Raw genomic sequence first — 25,770 nt, forward strand, 5'->3', positions numbered from 1 at the left:
CTACATTACAGTACCCTCTGTATGCACCATCATCCCCTCCCCCCCCTTCGGGTGAAATGCACGCCACGCTCCGAGCTGCATCCAATCAGAGCTGCAGCAGTGAGAGCGTCATCCTGTTCTTCCCCAGTGATTTGCTTGCTGGTGCCATTGAGAGCATTAAAATAAGCCCTCCCCTGAAAATAAGCCCTCTGGTGTTTTTTCTGTCCAAAAAAATAATAAGATGGTGTCTTATTATCGGGGAAACACGGTAGATGAGAACAATCCGTTCCAGTGGTCCATGAAGGTGCTGTGGAGTGCTTAAAGCTCAAACATCAAAGATGCCAAGATCATCCATTACCTCATAGGCCATTGCTAGGTATCTGAAACTAGATTTTGTCTTGAAACTAGACTTCAATAACTGGAAAAGTGAGACTTGCTTCCCTGGAATCCAATTCACAGGCAAGTTCAAGATACCCTATAATGTCATGGGTCCTCTTCAGAAATAGATAACAATACTTTGTGCTAAGCACTATGCTGAGTAAGGGTATACATAAAAAGGCCAAAGACAATCCTTACCCTCAAGGAACTCACAATCTAATGGGGGAAACAAGTAAACAAATACATACAAACAAGTTGTATATAGGCTAAATAGGAAATAATTGAGAGAAGGAACTATAATTAAAGAATTAGAGAAGGCTTCTGATAGAAGGTAGAATTTTAGTTGGGATTTAAAGAAGACCAGGGAAAGTAGTAGGTGAAAATGAAGAGGAAGACCATAAATCTTTTCCATAACGCTAGATACAAATGCAAAGAAATATCCAGTAAATTGACAGATATGCCAGTGACCTCTGCTGGAGAATGTATGGAATTTTAAAAGCCATATATTTTGTGTATTTTTCTTTTTACATATCCACAATGAAGTTTTTTTTTTAAACTAATATATATGATAGAGTTTTAGATTGGCTGTGTAGTAATTATTTTATGAGTTAAGTGAAAGATAGTTTAAAAAAATCTGGAACCAAAATTCAATCCAGAAAACGTTATTCAAAATAATCTCTGATTTCCTTTATTACAGTGTCACAAGCTAATTTGAGAAAAGGGATACTTTGGGGCTTAAAATATATGAACAGAACCCCTAAATGGTGCTTTAAGAAAATCTGAAACAAAGTATTTGACCTCATATTCTTTCCTATTATAAAATGCTAAGAATTTAAGTCTATTTTTATATTTTAAAAGTTTCAATCATATAAGAATCATGTCATCAGAAATGTGTGGTCAGAAAGAGTTGGGTCAGTTACATATAAAAAGGAAGAGATAATTGATTGCTGCTCCAACTCTTATCCATGAAAAATTGCACAATATAAGCAATAATGAATGAATTATAGCTATCATTTATGGGAGAATTTATGGGGATTGCCTTTAAAAGCACAGAGGCAGCGGGGAGAGAGAGAGAGAGACAGACAGACAGACAAACAGACAGACATACACAGAGACAAAAAGGGAATGAGAGAGAGAGGGAGAGAGAGAAGAAGAAGAAGAGGGAGAGGGAAGGAAGAAGGGAGAAAAGGATAGAGAGGGAGAAAAAGGGAGAGAAGGGGAAGGGGAAAGGAGAGAGGGAGAGAGAGAGGGAGGGAAGGAGGGGTTGGGGGAATCAGGGAAGGAAAAAGGTGATGGAGTTTAGAGCCTGTAGTCAGAAAAATTCATCTTCCTGGGCTCAAATTTAGTCTCAGGCATTTAATAGTTGTGTGACCCTGGGCAAGTAAGTCACCTAACTTTGCCTCAGTTTCGTTATCTGCAAAATTAGGTGGAGAAGGAAATGGAAATCTTTGGCATACACATGGGTGTATATACATATGTATATAGAATAATTACAAAATAAGTGAAAAGTAGTTTTGAAGGGAGATTATAGGAGAGTACATGGAGTTTTGGGAGAAGGACCATGGAAAACTTCATGTAGAAATTAGTGTTTCACTTGACTTTTAAAGAAAGTGAGGAATTCCATGGGGATGGACAAAAAGGGGCCATTTGAAATATTTTTCAAACTCATAAGAAGGAATACACGTGCAGAAGGAAGCACAGACAATTAGAATAGTTTTTTTAATAGTTAATTTATTTTTATTATTTTTTCATAATTATAACTTTTTATTGACAGAATCCATGCCTGGGTAATTTTTTTTTTTTTTTACAACATTATCCCTTGCACTCAGTTCTGTTCCGACTTTTACCCTCCCTCCCTCCACCCCATCCCCCAGATGGCAAGCAGTCCAAATAGAATAATTTTGAAAGTAGTGTTGTAATGCTGGAGAAACTGAGGCAAGATAGAGATTAGAGAGTATTTTATTTAAAGGGAGAGATTTACTGGGACTAAATGGATCCATAGTTTGGTCCCAGGGCTGAATGAGACTATCATCTCCAAGAATCCAGAAAACAATCCGAGTTCTCAATGATATATACACACGTGGCTCAGACACAGGGGGTGACCGAGGCAGGGATGGAGTCAGTGTGCTGAGAGCAGGAACAGGACTCTGATAGGGTGGGGTGAGCCACTGCAGGTGGGGATGACAAAATGGGGAGAGGCAACCCAGAGATGGGGAGAGACATCTTGATAAGACGGTATCTGATATTCTGATAGCTTGGAATGGGGAGAGGCATTCTAATATTCTAAAATATAAGATCTTTTATCCTTATCAAATATTCTGATGATTAAGAGGAGAGATGGTTTTGCAGGATTGAGCAGAACAATTATAAACTGAGGCAGAATAATTAGAGAAACTGTGTCAGGATAATAAAATAGAACTATGGCACAATAATGTGTGGAGTTTACTGTGTGTGTGTGTATACATATATATGTATAAGTTGGTAGTGCAAAATAGAATGTCATGATTCTATTTATAATTCTCTTTTTGTATTCTGGTCTCCATATATACAGTTTTTTTGTTTTGTTTTAAAATTTAGAATAAAAATAATTTCATACAAAAGAACCAGCCCAACTACAGTTCTCAAACTGTATTATGAAAGTAAACAATATGGTACATTAAAAAAAAGACAGTAATTATGAAGTAGTAGTCTAATGTTTGTGGGCTTATAAACACTGATGACTGAAAGTCTCTTACTTTTAGAAAAACTGATTCTGGATTTGTAATTAAATGAAGAAATTTAAACTGTCTCAGAAGCAACAGTAATTTGAAAGCTTCCTTGTGACACTAAAAGGCTTTTTAATTAGATTTCTCTGTATGATTTATACAGTAGTCTATTCTCAAGTTGTAATTTGAACAGCTATCAAGAATACTTATGTAACCAACATAAGAAAATTCTATCTATTAATTGATCCCTGATGCCAGAGATTAGCTTAGGGCAATCTTTGATTAAATATTTTTTCCTAATTTTCTAAAGCATGATTTACATGGGAAACTATTACATTTAGTTATCTGAGTTAAAATTTTGCTTCCTTTGAAACTAAGTTTTCAAGATCTTGAATCTTGGGGGGAAATAATTAAAGTGAATATTTTTAAAGTGCCAGCAAAAAAACCCTATAGATTTCAGTGATTATTTTTCAAGATTTCTCAAGCAATAAAGTAATGATAAAATCCAGTTTTTCTATCGGTAGAGTTGTAGTTCTTCTATAGCTAGAGTTGTGGTTCTTCTATGTGGAGCAAAGAAAATTTGTCTTATTTTTAAATAGGTTATTGGTTTTTTTTAACTATCAGTAGTTGTTCTCCAAAAAAACATGTGCCAATTTATAATGCTGCGCAATATGATTTAGCTAAATCTGAGGTTACATGCTGCTTTTGGAGACTGTTCTTTTGAATAAGCTCCAGGATAAATTGTTGTTCCTGGCTTAATGTTCTTAGTACACTGGTTTCCAAACATCTATCTGCCTTTTTTAATTTAGTTTGTTTGAGTACTATATGTGTCTTCTTCTCTAGGGTAGATAAAATGCTTAAGATAGAGCACTCTAGCATGCAGTGTAATACCATGAATACATGGAAACTTTTAATAACTGATGCTATGTTGGTTTTAATTGATTGTTTTTTTTTTTTGAAATACCTCTCTGAGGAGTCTTCTATTGTCATTATTCAAGTCTTCCACATTTGTAACCATAACTACTCAAACAGTTGCTAAATCTCATATTTTTTGAAGATATTCTCTTGAATCTACCCACACCGCCACCTCAATGTCTGTTACAAGGACTATTGCATTAACTTCCTAAATAGCTCTATGACTCAAGTTTCTCCCCATTCTAATACATAGTACACAGAGCTGCTGAAGTGATTTTCCTTTAGAGGATATCTGATTGTGTCAGTCTATCACCCAACAACCCCAATGGCCTACTAGTGTCTCTAAGATAACATATAAGCTATGGTGGAAAGCTCTTCCTCTTCATCTTTACCTCTTGAAATCTTTGGCTTCTTTCAATAGTCAGTTCAAAATGTGACTTTTTCAGGAAGTGATCTTGCTCCCTCTAGTCACTTGAGTTTTTCCTCCATAGTTACCTTTCTTCTACTCTGTCACATACACACAGTCCTCCTGATCTATACCTTGTCATTGGACTCAGGTAGCACTGGAGGGAAAGTGAGGCTGGTGACTTTGCACAGCTCAGCCTAATTTAAATCCAATCCACTTGTATCTCATGGCGTCACTTCCCTGAGAATGAAGGATAAGAAATAACAAGATATATGCATATATGTATTTGTTTACATGTACTCTTCCTTTTAGAACATAAACTCTTTCAAGGCTAAAATTGTTTTTGCTTTTCTTTGTATCACTACTGCTTGGTATGATTCCTGTCAGACATTTAAGTATTTAATGAGTTCTTATTGATTGATTGATTTCATAAGCTTTATAACTTGTCCTCAGTTTCTTTGTTTGAATTTTGTACAGATTATTTTCTATGACGTTGGCAAATAACATATATCTTCCTGTATATCTCATTTAATTTCAATACTCAGTGGATCATAGATCATTGAAAAAAGTTATCTCTCTACTTATAGTTTTTAGTGTCCCTTGCATTTAAACATATGTGGGAAAAACTTTTAAGGAGCCTACAAGATTGAATTTTGTCCTAAATCAAAATATTTTGATGATAACAGTTTCTTTGAGCCCCAGAATGTCACAAATCTTCAATAAAATCAGTGATATTGTGAGAGATATCTTTCTAAACATTCACAATAGGAAAATAAAGTTGAAGGAAAGTACTTATTGCTCATACAATTGCATAACAGTGGATGGAAAGCCCACTGGTCTAATGTAGCATGACAGAATAGAGTATTGCAACTATATTCAGAGGACCTAAGTAAAATTCTAGCCAATACAACTTATAAAACTTATAAAAATAAAAATATAATATAAAAATAAACACAACTTATAAAATAAGTTGTGTGTGACCCTAAACATGCTTCTTTCTTTTTCTGGGCTTCATTTTCCTCATTTATAAAATGATGGGGTAGAAGGTGGTTTCTGGGTTCCCTTCAGACTCCAAGCTTTTGGCTATGTATATATGTTTGCATGTATGTATGTATGTATGTATGTGTGCATGTATTTATCTTATCTATCTATGTATGTAGCTATGAATGTATGTATAATGTACCTATGTTTCTATGTATCTATATATGTATCTACTATCTATCTATGCTAAATATATATCTAGCTAAATATCTATCTAGATGTGTATGTATCTATGTATCTAGTAAGTAGATATATATGTATGTATCTATGCATCTATGTATATGTATTTATACATGTATACACATATGTATACATCTACCTATGCATGCATATATCTATGTATCTATGCATCTATGTATGTATGTATGTATCTTTTAAATGTCTCTTGAACAGTTGCTGTTGATAGTCAATAAGCTGTATCCAGGATTGAGAAAGATTGGATTCACCTGTATTTGAAAAATTGTGTAGTCCCAAACTGTTGTAAAATCTCATTGCCTTAACTGTAATGATAAAAGGCTTCAAATCAAATGCTATTCATGGTTCAAGATTCACACTCAAATCCTATCCCCTTGTCTCCATGAAACTTTTCCCAGGACAGTTATTTATTCAACTGATATTATTTTCTTTTGAACTCATATGATTCCTTGTGTAGTGTTATCTCTTATAATATTGCTTTAAAATTTAACTTATATTTATAACTAAAATTTTCATGTTTTTATACTCTCTAACTTGCAGTTATTTGAGAGTCTCTTTGAGAGAGAATTGTGTGTATCTATAATCTCTGAGTGTGGTATGATCTATTGCCAAAGGCCACTAATATGAGTCTCTTCTCTTTATTGATGAAAATCAATGATTTTTACCTGTCTGAGGGTTGGGGTGAAGTTGGCAAGAAAGAAGAATTCTTCAGCCTTTTCCAATTCTCTTTAAGCTCTCATTCTTTAGTTTCTACAGGTTCTGCAGTCACTTTGGGTTCTTTTGGCTTTCAGTCTTTATTTATTTTCAAGCTGTGAACATTTATTCCCCCCTCCCCCCCTCTATTTTTATGATGAGAGTAAGTGCAGATATTTAGAGGAAGGGGAGGAAATTTATTTTTTTCTCAATATTTTATTTTCCCAAATACATGTAAAGATAGTTTTCAACATTTATTTTTGTAAGATTTTGTGTTCCAATTTTTTTCTTCTTTTCTCTTGCTCCTCCTCTTTCCCCAACATAGCAAACAATGCATAGGTTGCACATATACAATCCTTTAAAACATTTCCTTATTTGTCATGTTGTGCAGGTTTTTAAGTTTTTAGAGAGAAGGTGGGAGAAGACTCTCTTGATTAAGCTGTATCTTGCTCCCAGTGGGAGAGCTCCTTCACTCTGTATCGTCTGGTAGATATTCTCCTATGTCTATCCCCCTCTCCCCACCAATTTCAGTTTTGCTACACATTTAAATAATGAGATTTCTTGGCTAATTGCTGTAAATGTTAATTGTGGAACTAGTATTTGGTGGGAAAGAAGTAGAGCTCTAGAGTCCTGCCTCTCTCTCAATAATGATAGTGATCAGAAGTTAGTTTGAATCTAAAAATTATATTTCTCAGATTAACAGTATTTAAGGGAATAGTAGATATGATTCTAGCCCAATACCTCTTCTCTCTGAAAAGAACAGAATGTATGGCTATTATCCCCTACCTCCTGCCTCCCCTCTTGGAAGAAATTAAAGTTGCCCATGTAGAAAAGTTGAGGTTGGAGAGGCCAGAAATGTCTATTCTTTCTCCTTTAGAGCCACACAATGGCACCTTCATAGTACATGAGTCTTGAATAACATTCTTTCCAAGTACAATGTCTTGGAGCTAGATAAATGTTTGTTGGTTGCATGGTGTAGTGGAAAGAGTACTAGCTTTGTAGTCAGAGAGTCTGGGTTCAAATCCTGACTCTGTTACATACTTTATGTGTGACCTTGGACAAGTTACTTAATTTCTTTGTTAAGTTTTCTAACTTGTAAAAATAATTAGACCTGACCAATCCACTCTTTTTTTTTTTTTTTTTTTTTTACCATTCTGATCTCCTTTTTCTGGACATTCTCTAGTTTATCAATGTCTTTCCTAAGACATATTTAGAATCAAACACTTTTCTAAGACATATTTAGAATCAATCACAATAGATCCAGAAGTGTTCTCACTTGGGAACAGAAGGACTTTAATCTTCATATTCCTGAACACTATTTCTTAATTTTAATTTCTTAAGATTTTAAGATCTAAATCTTAATTTCTTAAGAAAGAACACCTTTCTTTCTTAATTTAGTAGGTCTCTAAGTTTCCTTCTAGTTCTAGTTTAATGATCCTATGATCCTGCTACTTAACTCCTCTGGGCCTCAATGTCCTTATTTATCAGAAAGTTCATTTTGCACAAAGCTAGATGGGCATGACCCCATATCATGTAATGGAATGTGAGGGTCACAAAATTGTGATTTATTTTCAGTAAATATTTTATTTGTATACCTATTTTATATACCTATATACTCAGGGTCACATAAAACTTTCTTAGATGAGAAGGGGTTGTGAGTGGAAAAAGTTTAAGAAACCCTGCTCTTGAGAGCATTCTTAATTCAAATCAATTCAGTAAGATACAAGGTAATATGGGCTTGCCTGCTGACAAGTGATGGAGAGAAGGAAGTATGTACAAGAGGTCTTACAGAAGTGGAATATACAAAGATGAAATTCAGAACTCTAGATCAATGATTGAGGAGGTCTGTGAATTTAGATGAGAAAAAAATATTTTTATTTTCTACTAATCTTTGAAATTCAGCATTTCCTTCAATTATTTACAAATGCCATTCTGAAAAGAGGTCCATGAGTGCAACCAGAATGCCAAAGGTGTCCATAACATAAAAAAGTCAAGAACTCCCTTACTAAAGGACCTCTAATTTTCCTCCCAGCTTTAATTCAAGTATTCTAAGGCTTGTTAGATTATTAAATTTCTCTTCATTCCATCTGTAAAATGAGACTGTATAACATTTAAAATTTCTTTCAGCTTCAAGTAGATGATTTTAATTTTATTTACAAGAGCAGTAGATGCTACTTAACATATAAGTCCAGAATAAGTATTTTGGATTTGGATTTGGATCTGTGTTCATCTCTTTTACCTAATGAGAGCTAGAAAAGGACATCAAAAGTCAATTAGTCGGACCCTTTAATTTTACAGATTAGAAAACAAAAACCCAGAGAAGTGATACTTTTTTTGTGTCTGGGTCTTAGTTTCTTCATCTATTGGTAAAACAAAGGGGTTGAATTAGGTCGGCTTTAGATATTTCTTCAGTCCTTAAATCTTGGCATCCCTGAAATTCAGTTTTTCAAGTTTAGAGGACAGATTGCGCAGGAGAGCCGAAGACGTTAGTCCAATATTTGGAGTCAGAAGTACCTTGGACAGATCTCTGAAGGGACCTGTAAGGCTTCTTTTAGTTCTAGATCTAGGATCCTATGACTCAATGATTACCTACTGCCGCTCCGAGTCCTTCCCCCATCCCTGGTCGGGTGGCAAGGTCATACGAACTAGTTGGCTCGCGAGACGGAGGAACCTCTGTTCGGTTCACGTAGACCCCGTGGCGCTGCGGCCGCTCGGAATGTCTAAGCTGACCAAGCTACTCTTTCCGGAAGGGAGACGGCTGGGAACACTGGCTCAGGTTTTTCAAATCTTGTGTAGCTTGGTGGTCCGTGTCGCTTTCTACGCGAAGGTAGAAGGCAGGTAGAAGTCAAGGTAGAGGCAGCGGGGGACCAAGAGTTTCCTCTGATAGTAGGTGAGGATCACAGTGAAGTGTCTGGTCAGGCTGGGAGGTCCGAGCTGGCTTGGGCTAATAATGGCCCTTCTGAGGCCTGACATGAAGTTGTCCTTAAAATCCTGTATCTAACGCTGGAAGGGGCCTTATTTAAACAGGCTCTGAGGGAAGAAGAGAATGACCCAAGCTCACACAGGTAACGTGGCAGAGATAATATTTGAAGTTAGGTCTGCTGCCTCCAGCTTCAACAGTCTTTCTTTCCATTTTGCACTGCTTCACATCTTACCCTCATGCCAGTTGAGAAGTTTCAAAACTAACTTCCATTTTCTTTACTACTGCTTCTTCCCCTGACAATAATATTCTTTCCTTTTTTTTTCTTTAAAAAATTAAAGACAGTCTGATATAATGGATCATGAGTTGGCATTGGTATTAGGAAAACCTGGATTCAAGTCTTTCCTCTGGCACTTCATTGCTCTAGACAACTCAATAAATACCATATAAGCGGCACAGAAAATATTCTTGCATTGGCAGGGGATTTTTCTCACCTGCGAATTCCCTATTATATCAGTGAAATCACACATCTCTATTCCTACTCCTGACCAGTGTTAAATTTATTAAGAAAAAAAGACAAAATCAATCAAGACACTAATTTGACAGCATTACCTTTCTCTTCAGACAGAGTACACTTTTGTCCACTAAGGTAACATGGCTCTCATGTTATTTGCAAATTATCTCATATTACAATCACCATATGATATATTGAATTAATGTTGAGATTATGCTGCCTTGGAAAATTGGATGAAACAGATTCTTTGGCATTTTAAATTAAATTTAATATTTTTGTTAAATTTAATTAAATATAAGTTAAATAAATATTAAAAATAACAAAGTATCAATAAAGTTGTTTTTTTGGGGGGGAAGATTTGCAATGTCTTTGATTTTTTTTTTTTTTTTGTTTTCTTATATGTGTAAATGTACATTTTTTGAAAATTGTCCTCATTTTGAGGCAATTTTGTGAGCTTTAATGTTTAGTTGTTTTTAGAGCAAAAGTGGAATCAGTAGAGTTTAAATGGATGCATAGTTTGCATAGTAGTTTTGAAGAATGGTGAGTTGTAATAGTGGAAATTGTATATATTATGGGGGACTTTTGGGCGTAATTAGAAATGTATGAATTAACTATCTTTCCTTCCTTTTTAAATTATCAAACTGAAAGCATTATAAATACCACCAAGGATCTAAAAACTTCAGCACATCCAATTTTGCCCTTTACATTGTCACTGGAAGTAGATATCATTCAGTTTGTACTTAAATCAGTAGCTTCATTGTTGATAATGGTTTACTTTGCTAATAATAACAACTTGTTTATCACTGTGGAACCAAATCAATAGAACCAAAATTTTAAAAAGTACAGACATAAATTTTTTTTTCAAGAAAAAAATTTTCCTCTTGAAAATCATAGATCTCTATTCTCAACCCTCACCAGTGAGCCAAAAAAAAAAAAAAAAAGACAAAAATAAGGGCCAATTTTTTTGCTTTGTCAAATCTTTTTGTAATAAAATTTGTTGGATTAAATGTTTTACAAAGGCCTGGGAGCCCATAGAACTAGTCTGTGTCTTTTAGAAGACAATAGTGGTTTAAAGAAATACTTATATATAAAATGATTGTAAATTATTATGTATAACTACATTATAAAATGAGAAGATTAGACTAGATAATTTCTGAAGTGCTTTTAAGACTCTCAAAGTCCTATAATGTTAGAAGGCTAAATGAAATTAACAGTTGGTACCAAATCTAAAAGAATTTGAAAAGATTTAATAAATTTTGACAATGACAATGTAGTAAAGTACAAACCTTTTTCTTAATAGATGCATTAATAATAATTAATTTTAACTATTATTAATGAATCTATTAAGAAAAAGGTTTGTTTCTGATTAGGATATACTTTTCTAATTAATTTATATAGTTAAATATATTGTAGTAATGGAATAACTTTCTTTTTCAAAAAACGTAAATAATATTTTTCTCAATTCCATATAAAAATAATTTTCAACATTCATTTTTTAAAATAAAATCTTGAGTTCAAAAATTTTCTTCCTCTCTTCCCCTTTTTTCTCCCTAATGACAACCTGATATAGGTTATACATGTATAAGAATGTAAAACACCTTTCCATATTAGCCATGTTGTGAAAGAAGAAAGTGAACCAAAGGGAAAAGCTACACACACACACAATCCCAAAGAAAGTAAAAATAGTATGCTTTCATCTTCATTCAGACTCCATTCATTCTTTTTCTGGATGTGGTATTTTCCATTATGAGTCTTTTGGGATTTCTTTGGATCATTGTATTGTTGAGAAAAGCTAAGTCAGTCATAGTTGTTCATCATAGAGTGTTGCTGCTACTGTCTTACATTTATTTCTATAGCACTTTAAAGTTTATATTTTATGCTTGGAAGGCAGCCACATGATTAGAAAATTAAATTTTTCTACATTTCCATACTAAAAAGTTTCTTAATGAGCTTAGTGCTTTCCAGGTACTCAAAAAGTTCATTACTAAGAAATAAGTAGCAACAACAACATTACAACCATCAGGAAGCAACATTTTCTTCACACTATTGAGATTACCATATTTTTTGCATAATTTGAAAAGAAAAGACAACCAATTTTTATGATATAATAAACCTTATGACAAACCTAATCAAAATAAATGTCTTAGTAAACTTTAATAGTATTTATATTTATACAGAACTATGGTCACAGAAACAAGGTTTTTATTTGTAAATTTATGTTTAAAGATTTTAATTTAAAGAAGAGTGTGAATATATTCATACTCTTTTGTCTTGCTTCTGACTCATAGTTCCTAGGACCCTGAACAGATGACAGATTCTCAGTGCCCCCAAACAACTCTTAAGGACTCTTTAAATTGCGGTGAAGATAGTCATTGTATTTACCATTGTAAAGAATTCTAATGGTAGTATCTGAATTTAAATAATTCCTTTATATTTTTTTATTTCTATCATTTTTGTTGATAATTACATATCTAACTTAGTGCAGCGTCATTAACATCTAATCTGGCAATTTTTTCAGAAATAAAATTGCAAAAGAAATATGAAATAATGTGTACACCTTGATTAAGAGCTTCATTATTATTTTATAAAATTGTCTCAGATATTCAAATAATCAGTGTTGAAGACATTATAAAGTGTCTACAATGAGTATAGTATTTAAGCACTTCCCAAATTCTTTTATCCAACTTTTTAGTTTTAAGTAATTTAACAAAAAAGTGAAAATTCTGAAATTGAAAATTTCATATCCTAATAGATTATTTGCTTCAAAATACATGTTTTATTTTGTTTTATTTTTCCATATACAATTAAAAAATGAAATAGTAGAATATGATTGCTGTTTATGAAAGAATTCATGAACAGCTGACACAATATCTAATTTGCTTTTAATGCATTTACTGCAACAATTTTAAGATCAAAATGCAATGAAAGAATTTACATGAAAATAAGTCTGATAGCTAAAAATTTGTCAGAATTTTAAAAATGTTTCTATATTTTATAGTCTTTTTTTAAAATGAGGAATTGTGATTTCATCTGCATTAGGAGTGCCAGATGAAGAACTTCTAACAGTGTATAATGCTGAGAAACTGAGACAAGATAGAGATTAGAGAGTATTTAATAATTTATTTAAAAGGGAGAGATTTACTGGGACCAAATGGATCCATGGTTTGGTCCCAGGGCTGAATGAGAATATCGTCTCCAAGAATCCAGCAAACAATGTGAGTTCTCAATGACATATATATACATGCCTCAGACTCAGGGGGTAGACTGAGGCAGGGGCGGAGTCAGAGTGATGAGAGCAGAAATGGGACTCTGACAGGGTGGGGTGAGTCTTCATAGAGTGGGATGACATAATAGGGGGAGGCACCCTGGAAATGGGGAGAGGCATCTTGAAAAGATGGTATCTGATATTCTGATAGCTTGGGATGGGAAGAAGCATTCTGATATTCTAAAACATAAGATCTTTTATCCTTATCAAATATTCTGATAAAGAGGGAAGGGAGGTTTTGCAGGACAATTATAAGCTGAGGCAGAACACTTAGAGAAACTTAGAGTCAGGACTGGGTGAAGATAATTAGGGAAACTGAGTCAGGACAATAAAAGAGAACTGTGGCATAACAAATGCAGATGTCTATATTCACTGCAATTTATAGTCTTGGAGAGATTTCTTGGGAGTGGGGGGGAAGAGTATGGGACTGAGAACCTGTCACTTGTTCAAGGTTCCAGAAACTATGTGTCAGAAGCAAGGCAAAAGAGTATGAAAACTCATTCTTTTAAAATAATTGATTTTTATTTTCAAAATATATATGCAAAGATAGTTTTCAATATTCAACCTTGCAAAATATCCTGTTCCAATTTTTTTTCTCTCTCCCTTTCTCATCCCTTCCCTAGACAAGAAATCTAATATATTAGACATGTGCAATTCTTCCGTATGTATTTCCACAATTATCATGCTGCAAAAGAAAAAATCAGATCAAAAAGGGAAAAAAAATGCTCTTTTTTAAAGCAAAAATTTTATATGGAAAATGAAGAATTTAATATATTGATTTAGGAGTAATAGTTATTAAATTAGTATGTAGAGTTGGAAAGAAAATAGCACTCATATTAATACTCATATTTTCTTCTATTCTTATTTTTCCACTTGATTTTTTTGACTTTTCCTTCCCTTTTTTCAAACATTAGTCATGACTAAATTTGCATATTTTTTCAGATTTGTGAATGAATTTTCCAATCTCTTCTAGAATGTACTTTTTTTTTTTAGTTTGTGGTTTAATCTTTTTTTCATTTCAGAACAAAATGGAAGATGTTGAGGAAGGCAGAAAAATCTTTGTTCAAAAATGTGCTCAGTGTCACACAGTGGAAAAGAATGGGAAACATAAGACTGGCCCAAATCTCTGGGGTCTGTTTGGCCGAAGAACAGGGCAAGCATCTGGATATTCTTATTCAGAAGCAAACAAAAACAAAGGTAAAAACTAAGAAGTAGCAAAACAAAACAAAACAAGAAACCCAACTATTTTGAAGTGATAAGAATCTCATGATTTGATTTCTTTCTGTCCTTTCAATTTGGTTACACATAGGAGGTACTCAATAAATATTTGTTAAATAAATTAAAAATTGATTCTAAAATAAGAATCACTTGCATATTGATTTATTGTATAAAATAGTCATAGGCAGAGTTTCTTCTTTAGTTAAAAGGAATTAGTGATGTCAAGCATAATATTGATATTTGTCAAAATGCTTAATAGATATATTTGATTCATGCTATTCCTGTAAAAAGTATGTAAGATGAATTTTTTTTCACAAGTCAATTATTTTAAGGGCACTGAGGAAGCAATATGTAAAGCAGAGAATCTTACCCTGAGGTCTGTGAATTTTTTTGAAAAAAAAAGTTTTTCCTATATCAGATTGCTTGTTGTCTTGGGGAAGGAAGAGTTGGGGAAGGAGGAAGAAAAAATTTGGAACATAAAATCTTACAAAAATGAATGTTGAAAACAACATTTATTTGGAAAAATAAAATTCTATTTTGGGGGAAAGAATATCATTGTGCATGAAAATTTTAAAAATTTATTTTATGCATTTAAAAACATTTTTCTGAAAAGGAATCCCTAGGCTCTACCATATTTAGCCAGAGGGGTCTATGGCACAAAAAAGGTTAAGAAATTTAAGTTTAAAGGAATGCTGGTAAATGCTTTTGTAAATCAAAAGTTGCTAGTTAGTCTTGTTTTCTATTGTGTCCAACTCTTTGTGACCCCTTTTCTTGTAATGTCCAGACTAGCTCTCTAGAGGATCTTGGGATGAACCGTGGTCTTAGGTGGAGGAGTGATGAAGGCCGGAGAGCCACCAGTAACACCTCTGTCTCTGTCCCCATCTTCTGTGACTCCTCTGTGTCCAAGTCTTTGCCTGAGTCAAGCTCGATCTCAGACTCAGACTCAGACTCAGATGGAATCACAGAGAGACACAGAAGCCGGGGACAGAGACAGAGATCTTACTGGTGGCTCTCCTGCCTTCATCACTCCTCCACCTAAGACCAAGGCTAGTCCAGAGATCCTCCAGAGAGCTAGTCTGGACATTATATTTTCTTGCCAAAGTTACTAGCTTGGTTTGACATTTCCTTCAGCTCATTTTATAGATAAGAAATCTGAAGCAAACAGTATTAAGTTACTTGGCTCAGGGTTAGTAAGGGTGTGAGTCTGGATTTAAATTCAGATCTTCCTGACTCTAAGCCTGGTAGTTTATTTGTGATATTATCTGACTATTCATGTAAATCAAATGATAATCAAATAATTTTTTTTAAATAAAAAACTGTTTTTAGACATGAGATTTGCTTAAAGCAGGATACATTGGTATTTGGAAGCTATGACATGGACTAGTTCTAAGATTTTCTAGTTTTTAGAGACTTGAATGTCTCACTAATTATTTGGAATTTACTTTAGTTCTTTATATAGAATATTATTATATATATGACTGCTATGTGTATTTTTTAAGTGGCCCCAACTAGCTTATTAAAATATCTCAAGATGTTTATACTCTGTAGAATATAATATGTTTTATTTTTGGGGTAATTAGGAACTCTTTAGCTCATGTCATAGTAGAAGTGACTTAAAAATTATATTGCCTCTTCTATGAATTTTTTTGCTCACTCCTTCATTAAGAAATAAATATAGACATTCATATATTTTAACCATGAATATGATAAAACTATAGCAAGTTCAATTAAATTTTAATTGAGTTATTAATAACCTTTTTTTTTCTTGTTGCCAACATTTTGAGCATTCCTCAGAAGGGTGAATTAAAAAAGAGAGAAAGAGTAATAAATTTCAAATCAGCTCAATTTCATATTATTAAAAAGTTTAAAGTTTTTGAGGAAGAAATTTAAATTAGAAACCAAAATTTGTCACTAATGAGTTTAATAGATCATCACAAATAAAGCACAATATGAAGTGTTGTCAGTAAGCTAAATATTTAAAATATTAAAACATTTTCTGATGTTGTTGTGTTTAGAGACAGGCCTAGGCCTAATGACTCTTTATATTAGCCAGTCGTCTCTGTGACTTCATTTAGAAGTCACTGTATAACCTCCTGACCAAAAAATTTTTGTGTAGTTGATCTGCCATATTATCTAAAATTTCTAATTCTCATGTTATTCTTGGAAAAATCTTAATATTTTAAAAATGTAAAAAGCACTGTATATTATTTGAGGATATAAGACATCCTCGAGAATACTTTAGTTAGCAATTGCCTTTCTGCTTTCTGCTCACTATCATGTCTATCATATCATGCCTTTGAGTGACTAGTCCAAAGTGAGCATATATGTTATAAATTTGACTCAAGAGAAGATATCAGGAATGTGGGATGCTGCTTAAGGTCAATGCCAATTACCTATCCCTGGAAAGTTTAGGATCATGAGAGCATGAATTATCTTTATGGAGAAACCTTTAACAAGATGACCAACGAGAAATTTTATCTCTCTCTCTCTCTCTTTCTGGCCTTTGATTGATCTTATTTATAAATGTTCTCAATGTCAGCCTCAATTTTGAATTCATGATTAGATTCTTATTCATGTATTTGTAATGTGTCAAATGGTAAATGGAGTACATCATATAAATTTTATTTTCAATTCCCTAGGTATTATTTGGAATGAAACTAATCTAGTGGAATATTTGGAGAACCCTAAAAAATTTATCCCTGGGACCAAAATGATTTTTCCTGGTATCCGAAAGAGGAGAGACAGAGAAGCTCTTGTTGCATATTTGAAAAAAGCAACAGCCAAATGACATGTTATTGTAGGTATTAAAATAACAATTATAATTTTTCAATTTTCACTTTTTTTTGTTTTGAAAAGTCACATTTCAGTAATTTTATCTTTTGTTCAACCTGTTCTCTTTAGTGATTTCAAATAAAGGTTGACCTTTGTCAGTGTTTGTAATCTATTAAACAATAGCGTCTGATTTTACTTTTTTTTTTTTTTTTTTTAAAGCTTTGCCTGGGGATAAGGGAAAGCTAAAAATTTCTCTATTGAACTAATTAATGTGTGTAAAATATTACATGTAGTGCTATGCTGGGTACAAGTTATATACATGTATTTCTATAAAATTCAAATGGAAATACAATGCAAAAAGTATTCTCAATAAATTATATTTGCTATGCAGAATTTTTATTTGCTTTGTAACATAATAGAGTGATGATATTAAAAAGAAAATGAAGGGCAAATGTTTGATCTAAACTTTAGAAACTTTGTGAGAAGAAACAGAAATGATTATTCTTGTCTGATATAAAATGAAACCTAGGAAAATAGAAAGCATGCCTCTCCTTTAGTATCAGTTGCTTTAATGCTTGAATTATCCATCATTTCATCAGGTTGGCTACTTTTTTCTTCATATGTCAATTGCAATTTCAATCTTGCTGTGATGAGTTTTTGCATTTCCCTAGGCTAGTACTCAAATGATAGGCGAATAGTTCTTTCTTGGACCTAGTCTAGAAAGCTTTGCAGTTTCATGATTTGCCAGAGTTTGCTTTTCACTAATTCAGTCTTCAAGAATTCATGTTGACTTCTGTTTTCCAATAGTAGGGAGTAGGACTTTAGTTGAGAAATAAGTATTTATAAAAGTAATTAAATGGAACAACATATGTTAATCTTTGCACAAAAACATATTGATATGTTTGGAAAATTCTAAGGGCTCAACTAAAAAGTTAATTGAAATAATTGATAATTTCAGCAAAGAAGCAGGATATAAAATAATCCCACATAAATTATTAACATTCCTATATGTTACCCTGAATAAAGAGATAACCCTTTAAAATAATCTTAGATTGTATAAAATATATAGGAATTTATGGGAATAATAAACATATGTAAATATACCTATCAAACAAACCCAGGAACCCATATGGACAAAATAATAAAAAACCTTTCTACACAAATAAAATCAGAATTCAGCTGTGATGGATTTGGCTCTTTTTAACAATGCAGTGATTCAAGACAATTCTAATACACTTGGGAAGGAAAATGCATTCTGCATCCAGAGAGAGAACTATGGAAAATGAATGTGAATCAAAGCATAGTATTTTCACTGTTTTTGTTCATTTGTTTGTTTTCTTGTGTCCCCCCCCTCCCTTTTTGGTCTGATTTTTGTTGTACAATATGACAAATATGGAAATATGTTTTTAAAATTGCACATATTTAACCTAAAAAAATCAGATTAAATAAATGGGGACATATTAATTACCCCATGATAAGACAGGTCCAATATAATTAAAATGACAATCTTACCAAAATTAATCTAGACAATGCCATCCCAATTAAATTACCAAGAAAGATTATTTTACTGACCTTGAAAAATAATAATAAATTTATTCAGAAGAATAAAAAGTCAAGAATATCAAAGGAATTGGAAAAGAAGAAAGGTTAGCAGTACCATATCTTAAATTATATTATAAGGTAGTAATTATCACAACTGTCTGGTACTTGCTAAGAAATAGGAAGATAAATCAGAAGAATAGAGTAATCAAAAAAAATTAAAAGCAGCAAATGAATATAGTAACATGCATGTGGAATCCAAGTTTAAGAAGTTCACAATCCAAACAGAAGTTTGCATATTTATGAAACTGCAACAAAGAGAGGAGGAGAAACAGCAATCTCCACCTACATGAGAATAGTAGGGGAGAAGGAATCATGAATAATTAAGATGGCAAAGTCAGTATTCTTTTTCCTTGGGAACTGTTAGACTATGCAGACATAAACTGTTTATCTGCAAGAGTCCCCGTTGCACAGTTTCTCAATCTGGTATAGATTAACTGGTGCCTGCCTTGATACCCAAGCTTACACAGATATCCATTTTGGTATGCAATCAATAAATTATTTCAGCTCAAGGCAGGGCTTCATCCTTCAGGGCCGCCTAATATTCCAGGCCCAATATTTCTGGAAAATATGGTGAGTCAAAAAGACAAGTTCAATGGACCTCTTAATATTCCTTAACACTTCTCACATAGCTATTACCCTAGTAAATATGATTGCATGGATTTACTAAGTCATGAAAAAGAGAGTTTTCATTTGTTTTGTTGGGCCCTAGGAAACCACATAGAATAGAAGCTGAAGAAGCAAATTTGGTCCTGGCTAAAGGGGAATCAACCCAACAATGAGAGCTCTCAGAAAGAGAAATGTGGTTGTAGTTAGTTCAACTGAAGTCTTCCGCTAGAGGATGGATTGTTAGAATCCTTACAAAGTGTTAACTCAATGGAATTGATAGAAACAATGCTTATGTTTACACCTTTGAGAGTTCACACATTAGCTCACACATTAGTTCACAAGTTTGGGAGATTTCAGGATTCAGTATGAGATTCACAAGTTTACATCTCCCACAATCCCACTCTCTCAGAGGAGGAGTCAACCTTTGAGCTCTAAAAGAGCATAAAAGGAGCTGAGTCAGCTGAGGAGGTTGAGACGCTAGAGACTGCAGTCGGGCAGAACTGGGTATTTGGAAGAGGAGAGGTTGAATCTGGCAGAAACAGAGGCAAAGCACTAGCAACAAGAGCTGTCAGAAGCAAGGAAAGCTTACCGGGCTATTTTGGAAGATACAATAAAAGATTTTAACTTTTATCAGCTGGCTGCATTTGAGGTGATTATTACTCTGAACTGAAACTAAGCTGCCTCCAGAACCTCCCAGAGAAACCTGCTTCCAGAGAGAACGAGCATATTATAGAAAAAAAGAGAACACTACAATGGATGACCATCACCTGTTGGGTTCAGTGTAAAAGTATTTCTTTTGTGATTGAATTCCCTTTCCCTCAATCTCTTCTATTTCCTATCCCTTAAATGTGTGTGTGTGTGTGTGTGTGTGTGTGTGTGTGTGTGTGAAGTTGCTTCCCATACCAGTGGAGTCCTGCCTCAGGATGTTCTCCAACATTGGGCTTCTATGTGCACAAAGACATTTTTTTTTTTAAATCACTTGAACTTCAGGGCTGCCTTCATGATTATCAAGGTACCTTCATGATTATCAAGGTACCTTGGTCTCTTGATTGGGCATCCATAGTCCTACCTATTCCTGCCTGCTGTAAGTCTTTGTCTTTCTGTCTTTTTGTGTCTTTCAGGACACAACAGCTATTTATCAGGAGGCAGAACCTCAAAAGAAAACCTTGAGACTAATCTGGTGTATCCTTCAAGGAATTTATCTCTAACCACTGATATTCTATGAGGACAAATTGATCAATGGTTAGCACACTCCCATCACTTTATATTCACTCTGTCTCATTGATCTGGAACCTATAACTGCCAAAGTACAAATCCAATTCTCTATCCTTGACTTCTACTGTCTTATGCCTACTAATTCAATCCTATCTTCTAAATATCCCATTCCAGATCTTTAAATTTCTTCTACTATGCCCTATGGAATGCCTGCTCCATATTAAATAAACTTCCTTTCATCCAAAGTCTCTTTCTTTCATTTATTTTCATCTTCTGGACATCACTAAGAAATGTAACTCCCTCTCAATTCTACATTTTTCCTCACCATCCTTTCCAATATTGACTACACTTTTTCTCCTGCTACTCAACTAATTGGTTGTGGTAGGGAATATGGAATGCTCACTGCTGATCATTGTATGTTCCGGATGCTTCCTTAACCAACTTCATTACACAACTTCTTTGCCTTTGACATTTTAACACACTATCCAAATTTATCACTCAATATAGATCATGAATGCTATAATGTAAAGACCCATAAATCCCCAGGGTATTCTTTTTTCTTCCTTAATGTCTTCATTGTCTGTAATTTAATAAAATTCTTACACTATGATTAAAAAAAGATGTTTATATTTCTGGTTTTTACTTTTATGAACGTTATGTCCTAAGACACGATCAATTGTTGTAAAAGTACCATTCATAGTTAAGAAAAACATACTCCTTTGTATTGCCATTCAATAATCTGTTTTATCTAAATTTTCTAAAATTCCATTTTAGAAATTCCATCCTTACCTTCTTTTTTGGGCTAGTTTTATATAGGGTTAAAAGGGATAAATAGAGGCCCCCCATTGTTACAATTTTACCATTTTCTCCTTGTAATTAATTTAATTTTTATTTTAAGTATTTAGATGTGCTATTCTGTGCATGTATGTAAAGTACTGAAATGAAAAAATTGTCTGTTACCTTTTAGCAAAATGCATTTTCCTTGTTAATGTCTCTTAATTATGTGTTTTCACTCATGTTATATGAAATCATAATCACTACACCTTGCTTTTTCTGCATGTTCACCTGAGGCATACTAGGTTTGCTCCAATCCTTTATTTTAATTGTGCAAGTTTTATGTTACAATTATGTTTCTTGTGAACAACATATTGTTGGATTTTGTTTTCTAATCCATTCTGCTAAACCCTTCTGTTTTATGAGTAATCTCATTCTTTTCACATTAACAGCCCTGATAGTTCTGTGTTTCCCTCCCTATTAGTCACTTACACTTTTCTTTCCTATACTCCTTTCTCTATTATTACAAATTCTTATTCAAAATCTCACAAAACCTTGTTGGTTGTTCCACAAACAATACACTCCATCTCTTGGTTCTGGACACTCTTGTATCTGGAATGTCTCCTGTATCTGGAATACTTTCCCTCCTTATTAGCCTACTGATTTTATAACAAAATCCCATATTTTATAGAAAACTTTTCATAACACCTCTTAATTTTAATACATCCCTCTTATTATTTCCTAATTATCCTTTACATAGCTTGTTTTGTATATATTTGTATGTTGTCCTCGCTCATTCAATTGTAAGCTTCTTGATATCTTTTGCCTCTTTTTATATCCCCCGTATTTACCTTGGTACCTGGCACATAACCGACTCTTAATAAATGTTTTCTAAATTGATTCATTCATTAATTCCAGAGGAAAGATGAGAGAAACAGGAGACTCTATCTCAAACACACATTTAACTCAGCATGTTATGAGCTCATCCTCAGTGTGAGGAACAGAACATCTCTTTGGATTTCAGAAAGTTGTCCTATTTTGAAGACAAAAGAAGAAGAGGCCTGAAGGATGAAGAGGGTCTCCTTTCGTATGTCCATAAAGTCCTAGCTCAACAACCAATTAAAAGACTCCCCATGGCTTATAGAAAGCAATCAATTGATATAGGTACTTGAAATATCTGTGTACTGAGTGAGAAACAGCAGAGAGGAATCTTCTATTATTATATATACCCAAGGCAATACTACAAGTATGTATTTATTATTATTACATACTATTTCTTAGAATGTCAGTTCCTAAAAACAATTTTATGTCCTCTGGTAAAACAGAAATAAAAATAATTTACATATGTCAAAATACACAGAACTATAATCATACATACATATGTATATGTAAGTGAAGTTCCTCTTTGTTCTTATCACATCAACATTTCATGGCATGGAGAAAATGTGGGGTTCTCATATTCTGTACTAGTAAAAACTAGGCTTGCTCTCTAAGAGTTATAGAATGTGGATTACCAGCAGTCAAATTATAGTAATATTATTTTAAACTCAACTCAAGGGTCTCCTCCTTGTCTGCTGAAAAGAACTAAGACTGGGAAAGCAGATGAGCTGCCCATAAGAATGAACTTATAGTATGAAGAAACCCTGAGGTTCTACCCCTCTTGCACTGATTATTATTATTATTATTTTGACTAGGTAAAAGCCATTCTTTGCATCATCTTTTTCTTAACCTAACCTTAATTACTGAGTAGGCAGTTGCTTTAGTCAAACTGAGACCTATCAAAGATCTTAGCTTTAAAAAGGCCAACTACATTTAGGGCTTTTTCCAATCCTATTTTATATCTGGCCAATGGACCCAAATGGTTCTGGAGGAGAAAGTAAGTTAGGGGACTTTGCACAGCTCTTTTAAATCCATTGTGTGTCTCAGCATCACCTTCCTGATGTCATCCGTTAGAGAAGGAAGGGCAAACAACGACAAGTAGAAAACAAGAAAATGGTACAGGCTCTACTAAGTGGCAGCTAAATTATTGTCTTTTATTATGGACCAAGCCAGTGAAGTTTGGAGATGCTCCTTATCAGGTTTTATAGGAAGATGATTTTTTTTTGGGGGGGAGAATCAATAATAACTTCCAAACACTGTTTACTATGTTGAAACTTATATTAGTGGAAGGGGGTTTCACTGTGATGAAATAAATTGTTATAGTATTACTGTGTTTGTATGTATATAAAGAGAGGAAAAATACACAAAGAGTTAAAATAGCTTTGTGAGTAGAGCATTGGCTTTGTGGTCAGGAAAACCTGGATTCAAATTCTGCATGTGAAATATACTATTTATGTGACCACTTATGATATCTTAACCTCTCAATCTCCCAGGCAGCTTCCTAAGATTATAAATTACTGAGAAAGTATAAGTTAGAAGGGTGATTGATCAGCATCCACTCTTGAGGTTATTTCCACTCTTGAAGTTCATCATATTAATGAAATTAAGATGCATATGTATTATCTCTTCCATACGTGTTTTCATCTTAGAGGTACCCAGTGCTCTTGTGACCACTTGATTCTCCTTTGATCAGGTGCATAATTCATTTAACATACTATTTTAAAATGCATTTTCAGACAAAAATGTGGCAGAGGATCCCCTAGAATCTTAAAACTTTTGGAGACACTTCAAAGTTTCTGAGCCTTTGGCCAGATTTTTAAAAAGTGATTATGCTCACACTTAAACAGAATATAGTACTGGAATAAATACTTATCCCTTTGACAAATTTTTTTATAGTCTGATGATTGCTCACAGTGCTAAATTTAGCTAGTTCAAACATTGTACATATTTGAAACAAGAAAAGCTAATTATAACTACTAGGAAAACTCAAACAAACGGTATAAACACATATGATTCTTTCAACTCATATGAAGCCAAATCAACAGTCTTCAGTAATCCTGATTGGATTTGTTTCTTTTTTGGGGGGGGGGAGGGTAGAAGGTAATTGGGTAAAGTGATTTGTTTAAGGTCACACAGTTAATAAGTGTCTGAGACCAGATTTAAATTCAGATCTTCCTGATTCTAGGTTCAGTATTCTATCCATCTAGCTGCTCCCAAGTAGATTTCATGAAACCAATTAAGTCACATTCAACTAACATTAAAGGAATTGCTCTTCAAGTATCCCATTATAAATTGTTTACACATTTTTAGCTTGTCTCTCCACACGTATATTTTTATAGAAAGAAACAAAAAAAGAGGAAGAGGATTTTATGATCAACACACATTAAATGTGACAAACCACTCTAGTATTTAAGCTCATGAAGATATTCACATGCTTCTTTCTTCTTTGAAGCTAATAGATTCTAAGTAATCCAAATAGTCAACTAATCCAATAATAGATAGCAGAATGTGACAAAGTACACTAGACTTACATAAGGGCATTTGGGTTCTAGTGCTGGTTAGACTATTTGCTGCCAGTGTAACTTTAGGAAAATGCTTACTTGTGAACTACTCAAGGCTTTAGTTCCCTCATCTGTAACATTATGAAGTCTGATTCTCTACCTTCAGAAAAGGAGCTTTATATCATCTTCAGATATGAAATTCTATGATTCTATGAATGATGCTGATGGGATACAAGAAGTCATGAAAATAGGGAGTTTTCTGAAAAGAATTCACAGTTTCAGGTCATCTTCGAGTCAGAGCAAAAACTTTATTATGGTTGTGTAAGAAAGGCTAAATTCCCTAGTGGAACTCACAATTTGTAGGGGAAAGATAGGACTTTTTATAGGAAAGGACTCAAAGCAAGGTATGCTAGTTCTTATAGTTGCTTGCCTCAGAAAGTCAATTCATCATTAAGGAATGTTTATACAAAGTAATCTCCAGAGTTGACAAATGTAGCTTGGCCTTCTAATTGTATACAGTAACTATCAGTTCAAAATAGCGCTATTTGTACAAGATAATTCTGTCAATGCAAGAAATTCCATAAAATCCCACTTGGGTAATCATGTCAGCCCTCCTTGGGACCATCTAGATACTGGATTGCTACCAGGGACGTAGCCTTTTGTTGGGGTTTATTCATCCCATCAATGTCCTAAGTGGTTAATATTAACAGCTAGAATTTAAACAGCATTTTAAGATTTGCAAAGTGTTTTATAATTATTAATATCTCATTTTATCCCCCCAAAACCCCTGGGAGATAGGTGCTACTATTATACCCATTTTAATCATAATAGCAGCTAGTATTTAATGCCAGATTCTGTGCTATATTCTTTGCAAATATGATCTCATTAGTTCCTTGAAATAATATTGGGCGAGAGATGTCATTATTATTGCTATTTTACATACATGGAAACTGAGGCAGATGGAGGCCAAGTGCTGTCACAAAAGCTAGGAAATGCCTTAGGATGCATTTGAACTCAGATCCTGCAGAATTTAGGTCCAGGATTCTAATGTTTGTAATCATTCTTTCATTTTCACATAGAGCTTTTAGTATATAAGGAAAAAAAAAACTCCCTACGAGTTTTAAATTTCATAGCACAGAGCAGCTGTGAATTATGTAATTCAGGTAATATATTTATTTTGAAAAAGCAATTA

The 25,770-nt window shown here is 33.6% G+C and overlaps 1 protein-coding gene across 3 annotated transcripts in view; it reads left to right on the forward strand.

Moving 5' to 3' along the window:
• LOC127554527 (cytochrome c 2-like) overlaps positions 1–17,159 on the forward strand; it is a 23,536-nt gene extending 6,377 nt beyond the window's left edge. For 2 of the 3 annotated variants that reach the window (XM_051986145.1, XM_051986143.1), the window contains exons 2-3: positions 14,034–14,208; positions 16,869–17,159. In XM_051986145.1, coding sequence (XP_051842105.1) covers positions 14,040–14,208; positions 16,869–17,017 — 318 coding nt within the window. In that variant the 5' untranslated portion in view covers positions 14,034–14,039 and the 3' untranslated portion in view covers positions 17,018–17,159. Of the gene's footprint in view, positions 1–9,024; positions 9,203–14,033; positions 14,209–16,868 lie in introns of those variants that run through there. The other variant, XM_051986144.1, reaches the window with a different exon arrangement.
• Positions 17,160–25,770: the final 8,611 nt, after the last annotated feature.

The sequence above is a fragment of the Antechinus flavipes genome, chromosome 3 (assembly GCF_016432865.1).
Source record: "Antechinus flavipes isolate AdamAnt ecotype Samford, QLD, Australia chromosome 3, AdamAnt_v2, whole genome shotgun sequence".
Lineage (NCBI taxonomy): Eukaryota > Metazoa > Chordata > Mammalia > Dasyuromorphia > Dasyuridae > Antechinus > Antechinus flavipes.